Below are 24,216 nucleotides of genomic sequence, written 5' to 3'. Positions count from 1 at the left end.
CTAAAACTATGTTGAATAAGAGTGGTGAGAGTGGACATCCTTGTTTTGTTCCTGATCCTAGTGGTAATGCTTTCAGTTTTTCACCAATGACAAACCCACCCGCTTGCTGTGGGTTTGTCATATATGGCCTTTATTATGTTGAGGTAGTTTCCCTCTATGCCCATTTTCTGCAGAGTTTTTTTCATAAATGGGTGTTGAATTTTGTCAAAAGCTTTTTCTGCATCTATTGAGATGGTTTTTATTGCTTATGGTTTTTATTCCTTAATTTGTTAATGTGGTGTATCACATTGATTGATTTGCATATATTGAAGAATCCTTGCATCCATGGGATAAATCCCATTTGATCATGGTGTATGATCCTTTTAATGTGCTGTTGGATTCTGTTTGCTTGTATTTTGTTCAGGATTTTTGCATCCATGTTCATCAGTGATATTGGTCTATAATTTTCTTTTTTTGTGATATCTTTTTCTGGTTTTGGTATCAGGGTGATTGTGGCTTTGTAGAATGAATTTGGGAGTGTTTCTCCGTCTGCAATTTTTTGGAAGAGTTTGAGAAGGATCGGTGTTAACTCTTCTCTAAATGTTTGGTAGAATTCGCCTGTGAAGCCATCTGGTCCTGGACTTTTGTTTGTTGGAAGATTTTTAATTACGGTTTCAATTTCATTACTTGTGATAGGTCTGTTCATATTTTCTAATTCTTCCTGGTTCAGTCTTGGAAAATTGTACCTTTCCAAGAATTTGTCCATTTCTTCGTGGTTGTCCATTTTATTGGCATATAGTTGTTTGTAGTAGTCTCTTATAATCCTTTGTATTTCTGCAGTGTCAGTTGTGATTTCTCCTTTTTCATTTCTAATTTTATTGATTTGTGTCCTCTCCCTTTTTTCTTTTTTTTTTTTGCGGTACGCGGGCCTCTCACTGTTGTGGCCTCTCCTGTTGCAGAGAACAGACTCCAGATGCGCAGGCTCAGCAGCCACGGCTCACGGGCCCAGCTGCTTCGAGGCATGTGGGATCTTCCTGGACCGGGGCACGAACCCGTGTCCCCTGCATCGGCAGGTGGACTCTCAACCACTGCACCACCAGGGAAGCCCTCCCTTTTTTTCTTGATGAGTCTGGCTAAGTGTTTATCAATTTTGTTTATCTTCTCAAAGAACCAGCTTTTAGTTTTTATTGATTTTTGCTATTGTTTTCTTCATTTCTATTTCATTTATTTCTGCTCTGATCTTTATGATTTCTTTCCTTCTACTGACTTTGGGTTTTCTTTGTTCTTCTTTCTGTAGTTGTTTTTTTTTTTTTTTTTTTTTTTTGCGGTATGTGGGCCTATCACTGCTGTGGCCTCTCCCGTTGCGGAGCACAGGCTCCGGACGCGCAGGCCCAGCGGCCATGGCTCACGGGCCCAGCCGCTCCGCGGCATGTGGGATCTTCCCAGACCGGGGCACGAACCCGTGTCCCCTGCATCGGCAGGTGGACTCTCAACCACTGTGCCACCAGGGAAGCCCTCTCTAGTTGTTTTAAGTGTAGGGTTAGATTGTTTATTTGAGATTTTTCTTGTTTCCCTTTTTTTTTTAACTTATTTTTTTTGGCTGTGTTGGGTCTTCATTGCTGCATGCGGACTTTCTCTAGTTGCAGCTAGCAGGGGCTACTTTTCGTTGCAGTGTGCTGTCTTCTCATTGTGGTGGCTTCTCTTGTTGCGGAGCATGGGCTCTTAGGTGCATGGACTTCAGTAGTTGTGGCTCGTGGGCTCTAGAGCACAGGTTCAGTAGTTGTGGCACATGGGCTTAGTGGCTCCGCAGCATGTGGGTTCTTCCTGGACCAGGGATTGTACCTGTGTCCGCTGCATTGGCAGGAGGATTCTTAACCACTGCACCACCAGGGAAGCCCCTTTCTTGTTTCTTGAGGTGAGACTGAATTGCTATAACTCTTAGAACTGCTTTTGCTGCATTCCATAGGTTTTGGGTCATCATGTTTCCATTGTCATTTGTTTCTGTGTATTTTTAAAATTTCTTCTTTGACTTCTTCAGTGATCTCTTGGTTATTTAGTAGCGCACTGTTTAGCCTCCATGTATTTGTGTTTCTTACAGTTTTTTTCCTGTAATTGATTTACAATCTCATAGTGTTTTGGTCAGAAAAGATGCTTGATACAATTTCAATCTTCTTAAATTTTCTGAGGCTTGATTTGTGACCTCAAATGTGATAGATCCTGGAGAATGTTCCGTGTGCACTTGAGAAGAAAGTGTATTCTGCCACTTTTGGGTGGAATGTTCTATAAATATCAAATAGATGTATCTGGTCTATTGTGTCATTTAAAGCTTGTGTTTCCTTATTTATTTTCTATTTGGATGATCTGTCCATTGGTGTAAATGGGGTGTTAAAGTCCCTTACTATTATTGTGTTACTGTCGATTTCTTGGCTGTTAGCATTTGCCTTATGTATTGAGGTGCTCCTATGTTGGGTGTATAAACATTTATAATTGTTACATCTTCTTCTTGGATTGATCCTTTGATCATTATGTAGTGTCCCTCCTTATCTCTTGTAACAGTCTTTATTTTAAAGTCTATTTTATCTGATACAAGTATTGCTACTCCAGCTTTCTTTTGATTTCCATTTGCATGGAATATCTTTTTCCATCCCTTCACTTTCAGTCTGTATGTGTCCCTAGGTCTGAAGTGGGTCTCTTGGAGACAGCATATATATGGGTCTTGTTTTTGTATCCATTCAGCCAGTCTGTGTCTTTTGGTTGGGACATTTAATCCCTTTACGTTCAAGGTTATTATTGATATGTATGTTCCTATTACCATTTTCTTAATTTTGGGGGGTTTGTTTTTGTGGGTCTTTTTCTTCTCTTGTGTTTCCCACCTAGAGAAGTTCCTTTAGCATTTGCTGTAAAGCTGGTTTGGTGGTGCTGAATTCTCTTAGCTTTTGTTTGTCTGAAAAGCTTTTGGCTTCTCCATCGAATCTGAATGAGATCCTTGCTGGATAGAGTAATCTTGGTTGTAGGTTCTTCTCTTTCGTCACTTCAAGAATATCCTGCCACTCCCTTCTGGCCTGCAGAGTTTCCACTGAAAAATCAGCTGATAACCTTATGAGGATGCCTTTGTATGTTATTTTTTGTTTTTCCCTTGCTGCTTTTAATATTTTTTCTTTGCATTTAATTTTTGTTAGTTTGATTAATATGTGTTTTGGTGTGTTTTTCCTAGGGTTTATCCTGTATGGGACTCTCTGTGCTTCCTGGACTTTGGTGACTATTTCCTTTCCCATGTTAGGGAAGTTTTCAACTATAATCTCTTCAAATATTTTCTCAGACCCTTTCTTTTTCTCTTCTTCTTCTTGAACCCCTATAATTTGAATGTTGGTGTGTTTAGTGTTGTCCCAGAGGTCTCTGAGATTGTCTTCAATTCTTTTCATTCTTTTTTCTTTATTCTGCTCCTTGGTAGTTATTTTCACCATTTTGTCTTCCAGCTCACTTATCTGTTCTTCTGCCTCTGTTATTCATTCCTTCTAGTGTATTTTTCATTTCAGTTATTGTGTTGTTCATCTCTGTTTGTTTGTACTTTAGTTCTTCTAGATCTTTGTTAAATATTTCTTGTATTTTCTCAATCCGTGCTTCCATTCTATTTAAATGGAATAAATCCAATCTATTTCCGAGATTCTGGATCATCTTTACTATCATTACTCTGAATTCTTTTTCAGGTAGATTGCCTATTTCCTCTTCATTTATTTGGTCTTGTAGATTTTTACCTTGCTCCTTCATCTGTGACATATTTTTTTGCTCTTTATTTATTTATTTATTTTAATGAGTGGGATTGTGTTCCTGTTCTACTGGTTGTTTAGCCTGAGGTTTCCAACACTGGAGTTTGTAGGCTATTGGGTAGACCTGGGTCTTGGTGCTGAGATGAGGAACTCTGTGAGACCTCACACCGATGAATATTCCCTGGGGTCTGAGGTTCTCTGTTAGTCCAGTGGTTCGGACTTGGAGCTCCCACCGCAGGAGCTTCCACCCGACCCCGTGCTGGCAAATCAAGATCCTGAAAGCCACGTGGGGTGGCAAAAAAAAAAAAAAAATGAGAGAGAGAGAACAATAACAAAGTGAAAAATAAAATTAGACGAGGAAACTAACAGGTATGTTAGAAAGACTGTAAAAGTAGCAGTATAGATGAATCAACAACCAGAGGTACATCAGTACCACAATAGTAAAAAAGAGGAGGAGGGAAAAGGAAAGGAAAAAAAAAAAGGAGGGGGGTGGGAAAGGCCTTGGCTGTGGAGAGCAGAGCCTAAGCAAGGGTGAGGTTTGGGTGGTGGGTGGGGCCAATGCTCGGGACCCACAGGGCAGGAAAACCCTGGGGGCTGTGGGGGGGTGGGGCTTAGGCTCAAGGAACAGAAGGGGCCCAGGCGTGTCCCCCACCCCTGGTCTCAGAGGGCGGGGGACCTCACCTGGGAGCCCAGCAGGCTCCCCGTGTCCGAGTGGGCGGGGCAGTCACCCTACACTCCTCTCCCCACTGCCTCTCCTGATCTCCCCAGCCTCAGGGGCACCAATCTTGTCTGGCCTCAACTTCTCCTTCCCCCTTACTCCCCCTATATCCTACCAGTTCACTGTGGGGTTCCTCCCATCTCCTTGGGGGTTAGAGTTCCCCACCAGCAGCCGGCAGGCACCCTACTTGTGGGGATACGCTAACTCCACGTCTTCCCACACAGCCATCTTGACTCCTGCCCTTCAAGACTGGTTTTTAACTCACAAATAAGACATACTCTTTACAGAAAACTAATAGAAAAAATATATATAGATAAGCCAAAAAAAAAAAAGAAAGAGACCACCTACCATGTCCTAGCACCATACTAGGCATTTGGTATATGTATCAAGAGGAGCTAACTATAAATTCCATGAGGACACAGCCTTTATCTGTTATGTTTAAAGCCTGGCACTGGCCTTGCTGGAAAATTCTATATCTTGAGCTGGGGGGTGATTACACTGGTATATACATATGTAAAAATTCATCAAGATCTACATTTAAGATTTGTGCACTCAACTAAGTACAAGTTATATCTTAAATAAAAAAAAAAAAAGAAACGTTCTAAGACATGTTCCCCAGAGTTTATGTCTGGTAGTAGGTGTTTTTAAATCACATAGAGAAACAATTATTTTCCTTTCAATTCTCTTTTAGTCCTTCGAGGATAAAGTCTCCCTTTGATGTTGATATGTCTTTGATATCTAACACTTCATGATTTCCCTTTTTAAACAGAGCTGGTCCCAGGCTTAGCCCCCAGCAGGCAGTAATAACCAGCTAGAATTTAATGATGTTGTATCTTATTTTCATTGTACTGATTTTTAAATCAGTTACCTTCTAGTCGTGGCAAGTGGTATTGGTTTCCCATTTGATGTACTGTAGTAATATTGCTTTTTAAAGTAAATTTTTAAAGTGAATTTGTTTAAATTAAAAGTGAGTTGATTTTATGAAAAATTTTAAGTATAGAATACTCATGGTATAAGGACCGGGCAAAAACAAAGATGATTCTTCAGTGACTGAAGTTTGGAGAAAATGGCTCTAGTAAATTCCATTTGCCATATATATATATACATACACACACTACACATATGTAACAGCACAAATATGCTCTATTATAAATACGTATTATATGTATTATATGTATACATATAAGAAGAACTTATATGTATAAGTTATATTGAGTATGTGTTTTGTATGATATATATTACTTCAATAAATGTATATTAAAATAAATAAATAAATAAAAACAAATATCAACCCTCACTTGACTCCACACACACCTGCAGCTACACCCCATTTCCTTATTCCTGTTGAAAGAAATCCTGAAAATAATTGTCAATACTATACACACTTCCTCACCTCTTACTCTTCTGTCTAATCCAATCTGGTTTCTGGGTTGATTCTCCAGCGAAACTGTTCTCCCAATGACCTCAAACAGCCAAATTCAATGGACATATCTCTGACCACATCCTTCATGGCCTGCCAGCAGCATTTGATCCAGCTGACCACTTCTTCTTTTCTGAAACCCTTTCTTCTGTTGATTTCAATCTTCTGGTTTTCCTTTGACAGGTCTTAGTCCCTACTGCTCCACCCAGACTTCAAATGTCAGAGTGCCTCGGGGCTAATCCTGTACCTTTAAGGATCATGTTTGGAGATACCCACATTAGTATCTCCAACCCAACCTAACCTCTTAGCACCAGATATAAATAGCCCATGGCCAACTCGACATCTGCACCCAGCAAGCTCACAGCTCCTCCAGCTTCACAGTCCAGGTGGAACTCTTGATTCCTCCTGCATCTGATTCTACCTCCCTAAATGGCACCACTGTCTATCCAAGCCCCAAACCTAAGAGAAGGCCTTGATTCCTCCTTTCTTCAATCTCAAAATCAGTCTCTCAGTAAGTCTTGTCAATTTCACCCCAAAGCTCTATCGAGAATCTGACCACTTTTCTGTATCTCCTCTGCAATAGTCCTAGCCAGGTCCATTGTGTCTCATCTGGACATAGCACCAGCCTCCTCTCTTTTCCCTTACTTTCATTCCTCCTGCCCCCAATTCATTTTCATACAGCAGCCAGAAAGAATGTTATAAAATATAAATCAGGCCATATTCCTCCTCTGCTTAAAATTCTTCAATAGCTTCCTTTTTATCCTGGAATAAAAGACCACTTTCTGTGGCTATAGAATCCTATATGATATGTATCTCTCACCTGTTTCTTTACTCTCACCTCATCTCCCTTTCTCTGAAGACTCCCTCTGCTTCAGCCACACTGACTTCTCCTCTGTCCCTGGTTTCTAGAAGTTGCCTACCTCAGGACCTTTGCACATGCTGTTGCCTCTGCCTGGAATACTTTCTCCTAGCTTTTCCATGACTGGCTCCTTCTCAACCTTGGTCTTAGCTTCACTGTTGCCTCCTCAGAGCGTCTGCCCTAACCAGTCTATCAAAAGTGGGTTTCCGGGGCTTCCCTGGTGGTGCAGTGCTTAAGAATCCGCCTGCTAGTTTTCACAGAACTCGAATAAAAAATTTCACAATTTGTATGGAAACACAAAAGACCCCGAATAGCCAAAACAATCTTGAGAAAGAAAAACGGAGCTGGAGGAATCAGGCTCCCTGACTTCAGACTATACTACCAAGCTACAGTAATCAAGACAGTATGGTACTGGCACAAAAACAGAAATATAGATCAATGGAACAGGATAGAATGCCCAGAGATAAACCCATGCACATTTGGTCACTTTATCTTTGATAAAGGAGGCAAGAATATACAATGGAGAAAACCTCTTCAATAAGTGGTGCTGGGAAAACTGTACAGCTACATGTAAAAGAATGAAATTAGAACACTCCCGAATACCATACACAAAAATAAACTCAAAATGGATTAAAGACCTAAATGTAAGGCCAGACACTATAAAACTCTTAAGAGGAAAACGTAGGCAGAACCCTCTATGACATAAATCACAGCAAGATCCTTTTTGACCCACCTCCTAGAGAAATGGAAGTAAAAACAAAAATAAACGAATGGGACCTAATGAAACTTAGAAGCTTTTGCACAGCAAAGAGACCATAAACAAGACGAAAAGACAACCCTCAGAATGGGAGAAAATATTTGCAAATGAAGCAACTGACAAAGGATTAATCTCCAAAATTTATAAGCAGCTTAAGCAACTCAATATCAAAAAAACAAACAACCCAATCCAAAAATGGGCAGAAAACCTAAATAGACATTTCTCCAAAGAAGATATACAGATTGCCAACAAGCACATGAAAGGATGCTCAACATCACCAATCATTAGAGAAATGAAAATCAAAACTACAATGAGGTATCACCTCACATCGGTCAGAATGGCCATCATCAAAAAATCTACAAACAATAAATGCTGGAGAGGGTGTAGAGAAAAGGGAACCCTCTTGCACTGTTGGTGGGAATGTAAATTGATACAGCTACTATGGAGAATAATATGGAGGTTCCTTAAAAAACGAAAAATAGAACTACCATACGACCCAGCAATCCCACTACTGGGCATATACCCTGAGAAAACCATAATTCAAAAAGAGTCATGTACCAAAATGTTCATTGCAGCTCTATTTACAATACCCAGGACATGGAAGCAACCTAAGTGTCCACTGACAGATGAATGGATAAAGAAGATGTGGCACATATATACACTGGAATATTACTCAGCCATAAAAAGAAACGAAATTTAGTTATTTGTAGTGAGGTGCATGGACCTAGAGTCTGTCCTACAGAGTGAAGTAAGTCAGAAAGAGAAAAACAAATACCGTATGCTAACACATATATATGGAATCTTAAAAAAAGAAACACAAGGTTCTGAAGAACCTAGGGGCAGGACAGGAATAAAGACACAGACATAGAGAATGGACTTGACGACACGGGGAGGAGGAAGGGTAAGCTGGAACGAAGTGAGAGAGTGGCATGGACATATATACACTACCAAATGTAAAATAGATAGCTAGTGGGAAGCAGCCTCATAGCACAGGGAGATCAGCTCCGTGCTTTGTGACCACCTACAGGGATGGGATAGGGAGGGTGGGAGGGAGACACAAGAGGGAGGAGATATGGGGATATATGTATATGTATAGCTGATTCACTTTGTTATAAGGCAGAAACTAACACACCATTGTAAAGCAATTATACTCCAATAAAGATGTTAAAAAAAAAAAAAAAGAATCCGCCTGCCAATGCAGGGAACACGGGTTAGAGCCCTTGTCCAGGAAGATCCCACATGCCGTTGAGCAACTAAGCTCGAGTGCCACAACTACGGAGCCTGCGCTCCAGAGCCCACATGCCACAACTACTGAAGCCCGCGCACCTAAAGCCCGTGCTCCACAAGAGAAGCCACTGCAATGAGAAGCCCGCGCACCGCAACGAAGAGTAGCCCCCGCTCACCACAACTAGAGAAAGCCCGCGCGCAATAACGAAGACCCAACGCAGCCAAAAATAAATTAATTTTTTTTAAAAAATGGGCTTCCCCGGTAACTATCTTATTGCTTTATTTTTTTTTCCTTCTTAGCACTTTCAATAGTCTGTAATTATCTTGTTTACTTCTCTACGTTTTTATTACAAAGTCCATGATATCAAGGATCTTGTCTATTTGATTCACCATTGCATTCTCAGTGCTCAGAATAGCATCTGACACGTAGTAGGCCCTCAATAAATATTTCTTGAATGTAATGAGTGGAGAGGTAGGTGGGGCCTAGACCAAGCAGGACCTCGAGAGAGCATCTTGGGGAGGCATTTAGGGATTTTAATCAGAGATCCAAAGTGATCATACTTGGCAGTTGTAAATGATCAGTGTGACAAAAGTGGGGAAAACAGATTGGAGGGTGATGAAGGAAAGCTCCTGCAGTAGTTCAGGAGAGAGATAATAGGGTTAAATGGAATAAGATGTACAAAGCACTTAGCATTTAACCATAAGGGATGAGAGGGGGATTACTATTACCAATATAACAGGCAAGCAAGGATTGCTTGAATTTAATGACGGTAAAGTTAAGAGTCCAGAGATAGAGGGACTTGTGTATCTCCTGGAATCTTTGAATCTCTAATCTCTTCCTCCAGTGATAAATGCTAGAATTTCTTATCTTTATCGAGTTAATTTGACCTCTATTTTGGTAATTCATATGCATTCATATTTGCATTCTTTCACCTGTGTTCCTTCTTACCACCATCATCTGGGAGGGAAGAATTTCACGGAGAGAGCTTCTGACACTTCTCATTAGCTGTGTGACCTGGTAAATGACCTAATCTCTCTGAACTCAGTTTCATTTTCTGTAAAAAGAGGACTCTGATATCTATTCTGTCCATCGTGAGGATCAGTGAATAACTGTACAGAAAATATTTTCACAATGCAAGAATAATTATTACTGTTATTTCACTCAGTAAATATTTATTAAGCACCTACTGTGTACCAAGCACTGTTTGTTGGTGCTGGGAATACAGCAGTGGCATGGGGGGAAAGGCAACGACAGAAGTCCATTCAGATTCTGAACATTTTGGATTTTGATTGTATTTTCCAAATTGGCAGATCACCTTGGGCCCCTGTTGAAAAATATAGATTGTTGGCCTGACCACAGCCTTGATCAGAATGGGGAAGGTAGAATGAGGGGAGAGTTAACGACCTCTCCGAAGTTATTCAGAAAGGACTGAAAACAAGAGATTAGGTGGATTAAATTGCCTCCCTTTTCCTTTTCCCAAATACTGATCACCACTCAGCAATTCTGCATACACATCTGTGGGTTGTTTTTGTTTGTTTCATTTTATAATGAATGTTAACCCTCTTATTTGTTTATTTTTGGCTGCGTTGGGTCTTCGTTGCTGCACAAGGGCTTTCTCTAGTTGCAGCGAGCGGGGGCTACTCTTCATTGGGTGCACAGGTTTCTCATTGCGGTGGCTTCTCTTGTTGTGGAGCATGGACTCTAGGCGCGTGGGCTTTAGGAGTTGTGTACACGGGCTCAGTAGTTGTGGCTCGTGGGCTCTAGAGCACAGGCTCAGTAGTTGTGGCACACAGGCTTAGTTGCTCCGCGGCATGTGGGAATCTTCCTGGACCAGGGCTCGAACCCATGTCCCCTGAATTGGCAGGTGGATTCTTAACCACTGCGCCAGCAGGGAAGCCCTACACATCTGTTTATATACTGAATTTTCCAAAATATTTCTAATAAGAAGTACCTTCAGCTGGCTCCTGGGGAGGGCAAGTCCAAACATCAGAACCAGCCATGTGACCTTGAAGGAGAAGGCAGTGGAAGTACCAGAAAGCACTGTCCTTGGCGGTGTTTTTGTCTGCCACAGAGCTTGCTGTACAACTGATCTGGATCTTACTGTCCTCATCGCCAAAATGAGGTCAGGGTTTCATGACTAAGTTCATGGAGGGGTGCTGGGTTAGTTGAATCAGAATCACCTAGGGAGCTTATTAAATCTCTAGATTCCTGGGCCTCATGGACTGGTGAGTCCGACTCAGTAGGACCAGGATGGCGTCCATCACCTCCTCTATTTTATTTTATTTAATTTATTTATTTATTGCAGTACGCAGGCCTCTCACCGCTGTGGCCTCTCCTGTTGCGGAGCATAGGCTCCGGACGCGCAGGCTCAGCGGCCATGGCCCACGGGCCCAGCCGCTCCGCGGCACGTGGGATCCTCCCGGACCGGGGCACGAACCCGTGTCCCCTGCATCGGCAGACGGACTCCCAACCACTGCGCCACCAGGGAAGCCCACCTCCTCTACTTTTAATTAGCTTCCTGGCAGTTAATTTTTGATACGTATCCAGATTTGGTATCTCACTAGGGTAGATCAGACTCTCTGTGCTTCAGTTTTCTCATCTGTAAAATATAATCATTCCTCAGATGGTAGAATTAAATAAGCTAATTTACATAATGCGCTTAGAACAGTGTCTGTCTCATAGTAAGTACTGGGTAAGTTTTAACTGTTCTGTCAGTCAAGGTCCAATCAGGAAGACAAACCACTGGGAGTATTTAAAGCAGAGGGAACTTAATGCAGAGGTGATGGAGAGGCTAAGAAGCCAAACAGGGGACAGTGATACAACCTAGAGATTAGGCAGCAAGAAGTCATCCACCCCTTAGCAGGAGAAAGAGAGGGAAATGGTGGTGTTTCCAGAGCCCAGAGTCTGGCAGAACCTGGACCGACAGCAGGAGCTGTAGCTGTAGATTAAACACAGCCATTATCAAACAGCTGAAGGAGGAGGCATACCCCGGCTTTTCCCTTTGTCCCACCCTCCAGTCTCCCACTAGTGCCTCCCATTGGCTGAACCCAGCAGGAAGTCATCTCTCAAGTGAGCCTGGGAAACTTCATCTGCAGAGATCACCCCTGCCTTTCAGGGGAAGTATGAAGAATGTCTCTGAGGACAGATTATTACTATTTTGTTGTTATTATTTTCTTTAAGGTCTTTTTGAGCCCTACAGTTCTCAAAGTCTCTAGACCTTAGCCAACCACAGGGATTCAGGGCTTTGTGAGTGCTTATTGATTCATTGATTCTGTGCCTTCAGTGTATACACATACATAAATGCTTAGCCTCTTATCTCTGGAAACCGACAGCTCAGGCCTTGGCAAAAATTCACCGGTGCAGGGGAGCCCTGCCCGAGGTTCAAGGAAAGGGAAGGTATGTGGATCAGGTTTCTCTCTGGGGATCAGCTGCCACAGCACCTTCAAGGATTCAAAAGTGATAGATGGGAAAGCTGGCCAGAGACATCACTGGGCAGAAAGGAGGGTCCCAGAAAGTTCAGGAACAGACATAAAGAAGTGAGACTGTGGAAGCATTTGTAGTGGCACTGGGCAGGGGAGGGGAGGAGCAGGAAATAGAGCCGCACCCAGTTTTAAGGACACTTCCTAGAAAAGATTGGAAAACACCCACTTGTCTTTGGGACATAACCCTGTAAGTGTGCTATGTGGGAGTGGAGCTGTGGGAATTTTGCTACCAAAAATGGGCAGAAAATCTCTTTCTAAATATTTCTTGGAGGACCCAGAATTTAACCTTGGACCAGAGGCAAATATGTTTATTTTAAGAGGTTCTTAAAAGATCAGATATTGTGGAATTCTTCCTAATATACCAAAGACCTGCTCCCCAAGTTCATTCTTCCAGCAAACATTGATGAATAGTAGGTTGGAAACTGATTCAGGCAATGAGTTTTGGAGTGAGACAGAACTGGGTTGCACTGTGGCTTTGCCTCTGTCCTAGCAGTGTGGCCTTGGGCAAGGGATTTAACTTCAGTTTCCTCGTCTGTGGAAAGGGAACTAGTGTGTAGAGTTGAGAGGATGAGAGTGAGATCATGCATGAAAATACTTAGAGTCTGAATCCAGAGTGTGCCAGTAGTTTATTTTATTATGACTTGTATTATTTGTATGACACTTGGCTAAACACTTTGCTGCCTATTAGCTCATTGGATTTCACATCAGCTCTGTGAGGTGGGTCAGGGAACCCACATTGATTTTGTGTCTACTCTGCTTCTAACACCCTGCCAGATGCTTAACAGTTATTATATTCTTGATTTCACTCAGTCAATACGTATTTCAGTATCTATTTTATGCCAGGCTGTTCTGTGTACTGGGGGTACAGCAATGAACAAAGACAAAAATCCCTGCCTCTCAGGGAGGATACACTCAGTGAGGGGAGAGCGACAATAAATACAATTTAATGAATACTTAGGTTCACTATGTTCCAAAGTGCTTTACAAATATCAACCCATAACCTATGAGGAAGGTATTGTTATGCTTATCCCATTTTACAGATGAGGATACTCAGGCACAAGGGAGTTGAAAGTCACTTGGCCAAGGTCTCACAGCTTGGAAGAGCTGCATTAATGATTCAAAGCCAGACAGTGTGACTCCAGAGTCCTTGCTCTTAATCATTACTCTATGTTGCCTTCCCCCACCCAAAAAAATATATATATGTACTAATAGATTAGTGCTATTAAGTGCTATGAGTGCTATGAAAAAAATAAAGCAGGGGAAAGAGGGTGATGAGAGAGGGCTCTCTATGTAGGGAGGTCAGGGAAGGCCTCTCAGAGGGGCCACATTTGAGCAGAGACCTGAAGGAGTGAGGGAGAAAGGCGGGTGGACATCTGGGCAAGGGCGATCCAGGCAGAGGGAAGCACTTGCCCACACTTGGTGTGTTCGGAGAACCACAGGGAGGCCAGCGCTGAGAAAGCAGAGTGAGCAAGTGGTAGCAGATGAGTCAGAGAGTGAAAGACGGCGCAGGCTGAGCCGCTGGAAGGATGCAATTGCCTTTGGCTGAGATGGAAAGACTGTGGGAGGAGCAGAATTGCAGAGGAAGGTCAGTTCAGTTTCGGATAATTCTCACCATCACTCACCAAATAGGAATTACTCATTCTAGAGGACTTTGAGAGATGAAAGAGCTCACCCCAGATCACCCAGGCAGTCGTTTTCAGAGGCAAGATTCAGACGTAGGTCTGCCAACCCTAACTTAAATGCCACAGGCCTTTGGCTGGCAGGGTGCTGTGGGGAAATCTGCAGAGGTGATACTCTGCTCATCCTGATCCCTGACCCCAGGAGCTTTCAAGGAGGGGGAAGAGGTACTGGAGAGTGAGGCGGAAGGACACTCAGATGAAAGTAACAATGCCAGAGATCCCACAAGACAGTAAGTAGCACGTGTTTAAATGTGAAATGCAGACAAGAAGCACAGGGAAGGTGCACTTCTTTCTGAAAAAGCAAAATGAGTGAAAGAGTCCTAGCCCTGTCTGGGTGGAAGGCATCAGGGACGGGATGAACATCTGTGTTGAAAAAGGCCATGCTCTGGCGGAGATGGGAAGGCCCCCAGAGGCTCAGGGTTCTCCCTGGGCACGTCTTTCTCCACAAATAGATGCTTTTCCATTATGACAAAGGTATATACCAGGCAGGACGCCTCCCCTGGACCCGTGTCTCCAACCACAGCCTCCTCAACATGCCACTACTGGGCATCTCTGAACACGTCCCAGCTCGAAGTCCCGATCTTCCCGTAATCCCAAACTTGCTCTACCTGCAATGAGATTCCAAGAAGCTAACCCTGAGACAAGGATTCATGTACCTGAGTGACTTATTAAATTTGGAAGGGCTCCCAGGAGGAACTAGTGAGGGAGTGGAGAAGCATGATAAAGAGGGCAAGAAGCCAAGCAAGGGTGTGATTTCAGACCAAGTCCCTGGAGGGTAGCTTCAGCCTGATCCAGCAGGGGATGCTGGATGTAAGTTACCCCTGGGAGTTTGGGGGGAGGCGGGCCAGCGCTCACCTTCCACATTCCAGCACCACTTGGTCATTGGCTAAGGGCTGGGAAAGTGAACTCCTGGGCACTTCCTTGCAAGGGCAAAGGGACCCCAGTAGCTGATGGGCAAGCCTCTGGCCCTTCACATGTACAGGCTGCTGGGAGAATCAGCACACAGAAGCCAAACAAGGGGAGTTCAGAAACCAACAAAGGGATCCCAGGGGATCTGAGCAGTGCCCTGACAGTGTCCACTACATGTGCCTTACCCATGTCAGGAAATGGTATTGCCATCCTGCTGGTTACTCAGGCCCCATACCCTGGAGTCATCCTTGATCTGCTCTGTCTCACACCCCCATCCAATCCTTTAGCCAATCTCGTTGGCAATACCTTCAAAATATACCCAGAGTCTGATCACTTTTTTAAAGTAACTTTTAAAAATTGTGGTAAAGTCCACATAACATACAGTTCAGTGGCATAAAGTACATTCACATTTTTGTGCAACCATCACCATCACCCATCCACAGAACTCTTTCCATCGTGCAAAACTGAAACTCTGTACCTATTAAGCGTTTTGTTTATCCATTCATTTGTCAGTGGACACTTGGGTTGCTTCCACCTCTTGACTGTTGTGAATAATGCTGCTATGAACATAGACGTATTATACAAATATCTGTTAGAGTCCCTACACTCAATTCTTTTGGGTATATACCTAGAAATGGAATTGCTGGGTCATATGGCAATTCTATTTTTAATTTGTTTTAGTAGCTGTTTTACTGTTTTCCATAGTGGCTGCACCAGTTGACATTCCCACCGACAGTGCACAAGTGTTTCAACGTCTGCACATCCTCACCAACACTTTTTATTTTGTTTGTTTTAGTCTGATCATTTCTTACCCCTTCCACAATGACCACCCTGAACCAAGCCATTCCAGTTTTTGCCTGGCTTATTGCAGTGGGATCCCAACTGACCTCACTGTTTCTGCCCTCATCTCCTGTAGTCTTCTCAACACCACTCCTCTACTCACAGCCTCCAGTGCCTTCCTCCCCTCCTGCTCAGGGTAAAAGGCAAAGTTTTTACAATAGCCTATGAGGCTGTGCAAGATTTGTTCCTCACCCTCCCAAATCTGACTCATTTCCTACTTGCTCACTCCACTCCAGCCACATTGCCTTTTTTTTTTTTTTTTTTTGTCTCCTGTCCCAAGTAATCTACTGTCTCAGGGCCTTTGACTTATTTTCTCTGTTTGGAATACTCCTTCTTCAGATATGCTTAATGTAATTTTCTCCCTCACTTCATTCAGGTTTTATTCATTTCTCAAGGAGGCCTCTGGGCTTTCCCCATTGTTCATCAGCCCTTCCTCCATTTTCTGCCTTTCTCCTCTCTGCCCTGTGCCTGGGAAGATGACCCCTACAAACACCACCACCTGGGCTTTCTTGCCCTCAGGCTTCTGGGTGGGTTTGGTCCATGGCAGGCAATGCCAGAAGATGAAGGGTGAAAGGAGAGAGATGTTGAGTTATTTCCCCCCCCCCCCACATCCTTCCTGCTCTGCTCTGGGCGGTGGCCTGTCCCTCCTGGACCACAGCTGCATTTGGGAGGGGTGGTCCTCCGCTTCAGCTCTCCAGCTCCCCCTCCCCTCCAACACCCCACTCCCAATGATACCGTTTCCTCCCTATGCCCTCCAGTCCTCCAAGTTGTAACTGCTTCTCTGCTTGCTGCTGATCTCCGGACCTCCTACACCCCTGTTGGTTCCTGAACCCTGCCTATTCCTCTAGTCCCTTCACTAAGACTAGAACCATCCGTGCTGGATTCTGTCTCCCACTAGACCCTGACCTAAACACCTTCTAGATTATGTTATTTACAGTTTCCAGCCTACCTTCTGTTCCGTGAATTGGCACTTCCCATTCTGTTCTTCTGCATAGTACACATTATCTAACATGCTATATAGTTACTTATTTAGTTTCCTTGAACCCTCACACTCTGTGATGGACGGTCCAAGGATGCAGGGATGTTTGCTTCATTCACTGTTGTATCTCCAGTGCTTGGCACACAACAGGCTATCAGCAATTATCTCTTAAATGAATGAATGAACGGCCGACCGACTAAGGGAGCTGCAGAGAAGACAGCAGTGTGGTCCAAGGTGCAGGCAGAAGAGCTGACTCTCAATTTCTCCTCTCCCCTCCCCGCCCCCGCCCGGAATGCTGAGTGCCCTGGAAGGAGGCGGAAATGAGCGTGTTCAACTGCTCTCCAGCCAGGTGTTTACTTAATTAGGACCTGTATCCCGACGCACGTTGATGTTTAACTGTCCGCCTAATGACTGCATATGGTTCCTGGCGGGCGCAAAGGAACCTGCGGGGCGAGGATAGGCGGGGCCACCAGGTACTGTCTGGGGCCGGCGCAGCCTCGAAAAGCCTCTGCGCGGGTATCTAACCTCCCCTCGGGCACGGAAAGCGCCTCCTGCGGGAGAGCGAGGCGAGGGGATTGGAGCTCAGTCAGCAGCCTCGGGCTTCTCCTGCGCGTCGTGCATCCCCAACCCCCAGCTGCCGGGCCCACAGGTGGGATAACGGAGCGCTCCCCTGATACCAGATGCCAATTGCTCGCTTTACCATCAGCCGTGAAATTGAAGGATTACAGCGTTTCTCATTCTCTTAGTTTGGGGAACGTGAGGGTGCTATAGAGGAAAGAAACGGCTCGTGAGGCGGAGGACAAATGAGCTGGATCCTAAAGCAATAATACCAGGCAACATTTGAGCGCTTGCTCTGTGCCAAGTGCTGAGTTTAGCGTTTTAAACGTGCTAATTTAATCCTCTTTATATGTGTTAATTCATTCAATCCTAGTACTTTATAGAGGGCAGATATCATAATAGCCCCCACTAGATGCATGCGGAACTGAGGCTCAGAGGGGTTATTTCGCTAGCCTGAGGTCACAGCGCTAATAAGTGATGGAATCCGGGTTTGAACGCAGGCGGTGCGGCCCCAGAGCCCCTGGTCGGCTAGAGAGAGGACTCCCACGATCTCAAGGCAAACTGTCCTCTTAGCCGCAGGCCTGGTGGTGGGAAGGACAGGCAGGCTTCCAGGCTAGCCCTTGAGAGCCAAAAACTCTATAATTAGAGACTCTAGTCTCCTCCTCAAACCCCTAAATCTGAGATGGGTAGGAGGAAGGAACGTGTTGAGGAGTCAGCCTGAGATTCTCAAGACAGCTAGGGAAGGTGGGGAGGCCTCAGGGAACAGGAGGTTGTGACTGGCTGGGAAAACTCAGTTCGGTGGGGAGAGGGCATGCAGTGTGGAGCGACTGAGTTTCAGGACTGTTTCAGGGCCCGGGGCCCACTTGCGTGCCGCCACGGGCAAAGCACTTCGGGTCTGAAGTAGAGGAACGAATCCCAGCTCCGTCGCATGTCCCCCAGTAAGGATACAGAAGAGCTGCTTCGTAGGGAGACTCACTGGAAGGCTGCTTCTCGCAGCCAGCAGTTTTTACTTAGATTATAGTAGGTATTTTAGACCAATAAAAACAGTCGCGATTTTCAAAATGCCTTTATTTGCATTTTACAAAACTTGAGACATTGTTAATTATTTATATCCTACGTGGGGGGTGGGAAGCTTGCTGGAGGTGATGGGGCTAATAACCTCCCCTCTACCTCGCACCTTTTGGCGTCACCACGGCTTCGATCTCTGGGATCTTCTCTCCCAGCCTCCTTTTGTTCGGCTGTGTCAGGGAAGTAATGAGTTTTCCGCAAGTTGTAGCAGATTCTGTAACACCGTCCCTCGGGACCTCACTGCCAGTTTTAAACACTCGGAGTCCTGGGGGCAGGCTGATGTGGGAGGTAGGGAAAGAGGCAGGAGGTACCCGCCCGCCCCCCGCTGTAGCCGGGTGTGGGGCGGACACACCCGGCCTCCATCAAAGCCTTGGATAACAGAGAGCCTCGGGGGAGCATGAATGGGGCGCCTTTGTTTCCAGTCGGGTTCAGAGGCATCTCCACTTTCTTTTCCACAAGGCACAGAAACAATTTTCTTCGTGTGCGGCGGGGAGTGGGTTGCCTTTTTTTTTCCCCCTCGAACCCAGAATCTGCGAGACAGGGCCTGGGTCTCTGTCGGGAGCAACTCCGGAAAACCCGAGAGAACGCAGGAGGGGCGCGGGAGAGGACAGTGCGGGGGGGCTCTTCGGGGTGCCTCCACAGAGCCAGCCCCGGCCCCACCTGCGAGGAGGCGGGACCTTGCGGCGCTGGACCAATCAGCACCTACCTGCGCTCACCTGGCCCCCCCCCCCCCCCCCCCCGGCTCCCGCGAGCCGCGGTTCTCAAAGGGACGCGCTGAGCTTAGCGGAGCACTAACCCGCAGTCGCGGCAGCTTTTCACCTAACTCTCTCCAGCCATGGGGCTCCCTAGTGGGCCTCTCGCGTCCCTCCTCCTCCGCTTCTTCCTCTTACTCCAGGTACTCCATTGCCTTGCCTGACCCCTGCCGGGACGTTCCTCAGAGGGCAGGCGGAGTCCGCACGCGGCGGTGGCGTCGGGGAGAGAGCCGGACTGGGCTGCCTGGGGCCAAGGTTGTCCGGGAAAGCCTGTGAGGACTCCCCGGGATGGGTATGCAGGGCCGGGCACGCCTGTGACCCAGCCTCCCTCTTTTCCCCTCTTCCCTTAGGCGCAGGTTTACTGGCTGCCGCGCGCGGCCTCCGAGCCGTGCCGGGCAGGCTTCGGGGAAGCTGAAGTGACCTTGGAGGCGCGAGGCGCTGAGCTGGAGCGGAGCCGGGCGCGGGGGAATGGTAAGACCCCCCCCCCCACGGGGGCCCGCCTGGCGGAACTAAGAGGCGGGGGCTGCGCTGAGGGTGTCCGGGCTGCGGCGGGGGGCTCCTGGCGCCTCCTCAGGTGCGGGGGAGGCGCAGAAAGCATCCCCAGGGCTGGAATGGGGGTGGGCGTATGGAGAGAAAGGCCGGAGAGCGTAGCGCCCTCTGACGTCCGGCCCCTCCTTGCCCCTTAGCGGCGGCCGACCCGGACCCCCTCCTTCGGGGTGCGGGGCGGCTGAGCCGCTCACCCAGCCCGGACGTGGGAAGCTCTCCCCTGCTGGCCCCAGCGGAGGAATGCGCCTTCCACATTCCTCCCGCAACCCCCGCGCAGGTGTGGGGATGAGCCGTGCCCCGGGCAGCCCCCTTCGCCCCTCTCGGGCCCCCTTTGTGTACCGTGCTTTGTGTCTCCGACTGACAGACCAGGTCTGTTTCTCTTCTTCGCGCTCCCTTCCCCCGCCCCCCTTCTTGCCCGGCAGCTGGAATGCACTCTTAACCCTGCCCTTCCCGGAGGGCCCGCGCCCCTGCAGCCTGCCTGAAAACTGGGCCTGGCACACCTGGACTGGGGCCATCACGCACTGGGCACACCCCCCGACCCCCAGTGTATTGGAACTGAAATGTTAGGGCCCTTGAGGGAGGTGGGGGTCGAGGAGCCAGAAGGTCTTGAGCTGTAGGGGCAGTGGGTGGGGAATCAAAGCACATTTTTGATCTCACAGTTTCTGCTACGGTTTAAAAACTTGAGGGGGTGGGGTTTACTTTGGTGCTCAGAACCAGTGTGTTATGAGATCCAGGCAGCTGACGGCTGATGGGGGCCTCTCTCCCTCCATCCAGGGCAGTGCGGGTTCCTCCACCGGATCAAACCCAAGTTCTTAAACAAAGGTGTGTCCCAGGATCCTTGGGTGAGCTTCCAGAGGATCCTTAACCTGTGAAATTGTTTAAGAACTTGTATGCATTTTTCTGGGTAGGGGATCTAAAGTTTAAAAATTTCAAAGCAATTTAAAAACCTGTGCCACCTAGCATTTTTCTAATGCCCCCGTCAGCATACCCCTCACCCCAGGTACAAATTCCCACAGCTTGAATGTGCGCGAGAGCTGCCTAGGGCGCAGAATGGCTCTCCTTTGTTTCTCCAAAAGAGGAGTGGGGGCCTTGAGTTCTGTAGAAGCCTTTATTTCTTCTTTTTCCCCCAAATAACTCTGCCTATTGATAAAACAATTAACACCCAGGCCAGGCCAAGCTCCTTAAACTCTTGGCTGTAGGAGAAGCATTAAGAGGCCATGCCTCATAAACTTTAAATTCTTGCACATGGGTTTATTACTGACTGGCTAACAAACTGCAACTCAGCCAACCTGTAAAAATGTTAACTTGGGCAGGGCCCCAAATCCAATTCCGGCTCCCTGAGGAAGCTTTATTGCTAACCAGACTTCTGCCAAATCTGTACACCCTCCCCCTCATTGTCAAGTTTCCCGACTGCAGTCTGGGAGAGCAGGCTGTGGCTCTGAGTGTTGTCTGTGCCTTATCTTTCTTACTGAAGCAAGAAATATCAGATTAACTGTCACTTCACTAAGCTTGAGGTTCTTGGGGGGGAAGCAGTGATCAGGTTTTCGATTTCACGGTCCGGTTGGCAAGTGCTTCTCGGTGACGTCAGGCATTTTAAACCTTTTGAGAAAATTCTGCTTTCTCGGATGTCTGGTTTATGGTTGTGAAAATGGTGGGTTCATGCCAGGAGCACACCTAGGTTATGAAACGAAACGTGGGTTAATGTGCTTGGCTAACCTTGAGTGCAGCTCCCTGCAACGTGCTGAGTTCTTAGAGCAGTCTTCCTGTGAAATGGGATGCTGCCTTTTTAAATAAAAGCAAGTTTCTGGGGGGCTTCCCTGGTGGCGCAGTGGTTGAGAGTCCGCCTGCCGATGCAGGGGACGATGCAGGGGACGCGGGTTCATGCCCCGGTCTGGAAAAATCCCACATGCCGCGGAGCAGCTGGGCCCATGAGCCATGGCCGCTGAGCCTGCGCGTCCGGAGCCTGTGCTTCGCAACGGGAGAGGCCACAACAGTGAGAGGCCCGCATACAGCAAAAAAAAAAAAAAACAAGTTTCTGGGCCCAATTTGTCCCAATAAATTGGGACTCCCCGGCAAAAAATAGTGGTATTTCTCCCCTTAGTCCTCAGCAGCTGACCTCTTTTCTCCCTCCACCCCAGTTCCCTGTCCTCTGTACACAGGAGCCCCAGCCTGGATCCAGCCATGTTGAAAGGGTTGTCCTGAGGGTACATACAAACTCTCAAGTTTGGCCAAGCAGACAACAGTTTCCCTATAGCTAAGGAACAGTTGCCCTTGTTTGCCCCTGGGTTATGAATTTCACAGGTGTCTATGAAGTTGAGCTCAAAGAAATTATCTGATACAGTTAATACCTTGTTTGTATGTGCACTTTCCTCTTCAAAGCATTTGCACAACTCTGAACTTGCTTTATCCTCCTGACGTTCTCTTGAAGCTGGTGATGTACATTTAAACAACTTGAAGTCTTAATCCCAGAGTTGGGACTTCAGAAACCCTGTAGCCCAGCCCTGCTGGAGGTTTTAGAGGTGGAGAAACACAGGAACAGCTTAATGGATTCAATTCCCTAGGCTAAACTAGTGAGTTTCCTTGAGGGTCACAGACATGACTTTTACCTCTAGGTTTGTGCCCAGGACTTGGTGCTTAATAGGTCCCAGTAGGTATTTGTGTGAATTATGACAATCTTGTGAAGTTCTGCCCATTTTACAGATGAAACCTCAGTGGTTATGGCTTCCCCAAAGTCATCTCTGCAGTGACCAGATGTGACTTGAATGGAAGTTTCTGACTCCCAAGTTCCATGGCATTTTTTTTTACCACCGGAAAGTAGGAGGTGGATGAAATGAAGAAGTGGAATGTTGGAGCACCAAATCCCACCAGTAGCAACCCCCTACCCCAAGAGCGCTTAGTCATTTATTCCTTTTCATCCTAGGGTTTTCCAGAAACATTCCTGCAGGGAAAACCAGCTTGCATAGTCTCTTAAGTGTCCTAGTGATGGGGGCTTGGGGCAGGTGAAGCCAGGCTTGCCTAGACCAAGAGTGAGAGGTTAATCTGGAAGGAGGTAGAGCAGGAATGTTCCCCCACCCCAACTCCACAGTCTGGGGTCTGCCTTCAAGTGTGGTCTAGAAGCAAAGACAAAAGAGAGGTGGGAGGAAGGAGCTTTCATGGTATTAGTGCAGTGATTAAAGTGAGTGACCTAAAGTGGTCTATACATCTTTCATGGAGAACAGTTGAGAGAAGCAGCTTAATTACAGTAAAAGAAATCCAGTCCTTCATTATGGCCCCCTCTGCAGGTTCAACTCACCCTTAGTCAGCATTTGGGTAAGATTAAAGCTAACCCTCATTAGCTTTGGTAGAAAACTTCAAAGTTCAGTAATAAATTTGACTGAGCGGGAGTTAACTTCAAGATGGTTTTGCTTATTTCAACTCATGTAAAAATTGCCCTTTGTTTTGGAGCTCCCATTCCGGGCTATGCCCTCTATTTACATTTTATTTTTTCAGTAAACATATATTTAGCATCTGCATGTATCAGGCACTATTCTAGGATGGCAGCTAAAACAATGAACAAAACTAAGACCTTGCTCTGGTGGAGCTGACTGTCTAATACTAGTTACTTTTTATGCTTATAAGAGCCTTGCGGTGCAGGTGATGGTAACTCCCACTCAGCTGTAAAACGAGGGTAAGAAACTTGGTGTGAGGTCACTGGGGCAGTCAGCAGTAAGGCCAGGGGCAGTCCATGGTGCCCAATAAATCTGCCTCTGTGGAATGAATATTTGGGAACTGGGGCTTCCAGCCCACCCAGCTGCCTTCCTGGCTCAGCAGCCGAGTAGAGTTGGTTGCCGAAGCCCGACGTACATCACTGTTAGCTGGTGTCTGGGGAGCAGGTCTCAAACCTCTAGTCTCTCTTCTCATCTCCTCACATGGCACTCTGTTCCTAGGTTACCCGTGCAGGGTGCCCTCACCTCCCTGCTGTGTGAGGAAAGCATGGCTTACCATGAGCAATGAGTCTCTAGGAAACGATAGCTCTGCAAAGCATTTGGAGGATGATGGAGGAGGGGGAAGGACAGAAGGGCCTGTCTCCCCAAATCAGTGGAGGCTTCGGTCCTGAGGCTGAATGATCTCCATGCAAAGAACCACCGTTATTGAAGAATAACATATGTGGAAGAAAGTGTCCAGATGATAAGTGTACATACAGCTCGATGAACATCACACACTTAAACACCCATGTACCTAGCACACATATCAAGAAACAGCATTAGCAGCACCTCAAATGCCACTTCCCTCCCCACCTTTACCCTCCCCCAAGAAAACCACTATCTGGACTTCAAATACCATGGATTGATTTGCCTGTATTTGAACTTTATGTAAAAGAATCACACAGAATATCCTCTTGGATCTGGCTTCTCTCACTGCACATTGTGAGATTCTTGCACGGTTCTGGATGTAGTTGTGGTCGATTGTCATTCTTCTATAGTTTCCATCATGTGACCGTCCACACTTCGGCTGTTGATGGGCGTTTGAGGAGTTTCCATTTTTTTGGCTATTACAGCTAGTGCTGCCGTGAACACCATGGTGCAAGGGAAACTGCGTAGGCGGATCGGTTAGGTACATCCCTGGGAGCGTAATTGCTGGGTTAACTGAGGATTACCTGGGGACCTCAGTACTGTCAGCTTTTCTGTGTCTTGAA

At 46.4% G+C, this 24,216-nt stretch overlaps 1 protein-coding gene across 3 annotated transcripts in view; it reads left to right on the top strand.

Annotated features, from left to right (window-relative positions):
* Positions 1-19,063: 19,063 nt before the first annotated feature.
* CDH3 (cadherin 3) overlaps positions 19,064-24,216 on the top strand; it is a gene marked incomplete at both ends in the record, with an annotated part of 43,507 nt that continues 38,354 nt past the window's right edge. For 2 of the 3 annotated variants that reach the window (XM_082862885.1, XM_082862884.1), the window contains 2 exons: positions 19,079-19,138; positions 19,352-19,466. In XM_082862885.1, coding sequence (XP_082719011.1) covers positions 19,079-19,138; positions 19,352-19,466 — 175 coding nt within the window. Of the gene's footprint in view, positions 19,139-19,345; positions 19,467-24,216 lie in introns of all 3 variants that reach the window. The other variant, XM_082862886.1, reaches the window with a different exon arrangement.

Source organism: Leucopleurus acutus (assembly GCF_964270905.1).
Source record: "Leucopleurus acutus genome assembly, chromosome: 20".
NCBI lineage: Eukaryota > Metazoa > Chordata > Mammalia > Artiodactyla > Delphinidae > Leucopleurus > Leucopleurus acutus.
The sequence above is the reverse complement of the archived record's forward strand: the minus strand, read 5'-3'. Positions and strand labels throughout refer to the sequence as shown.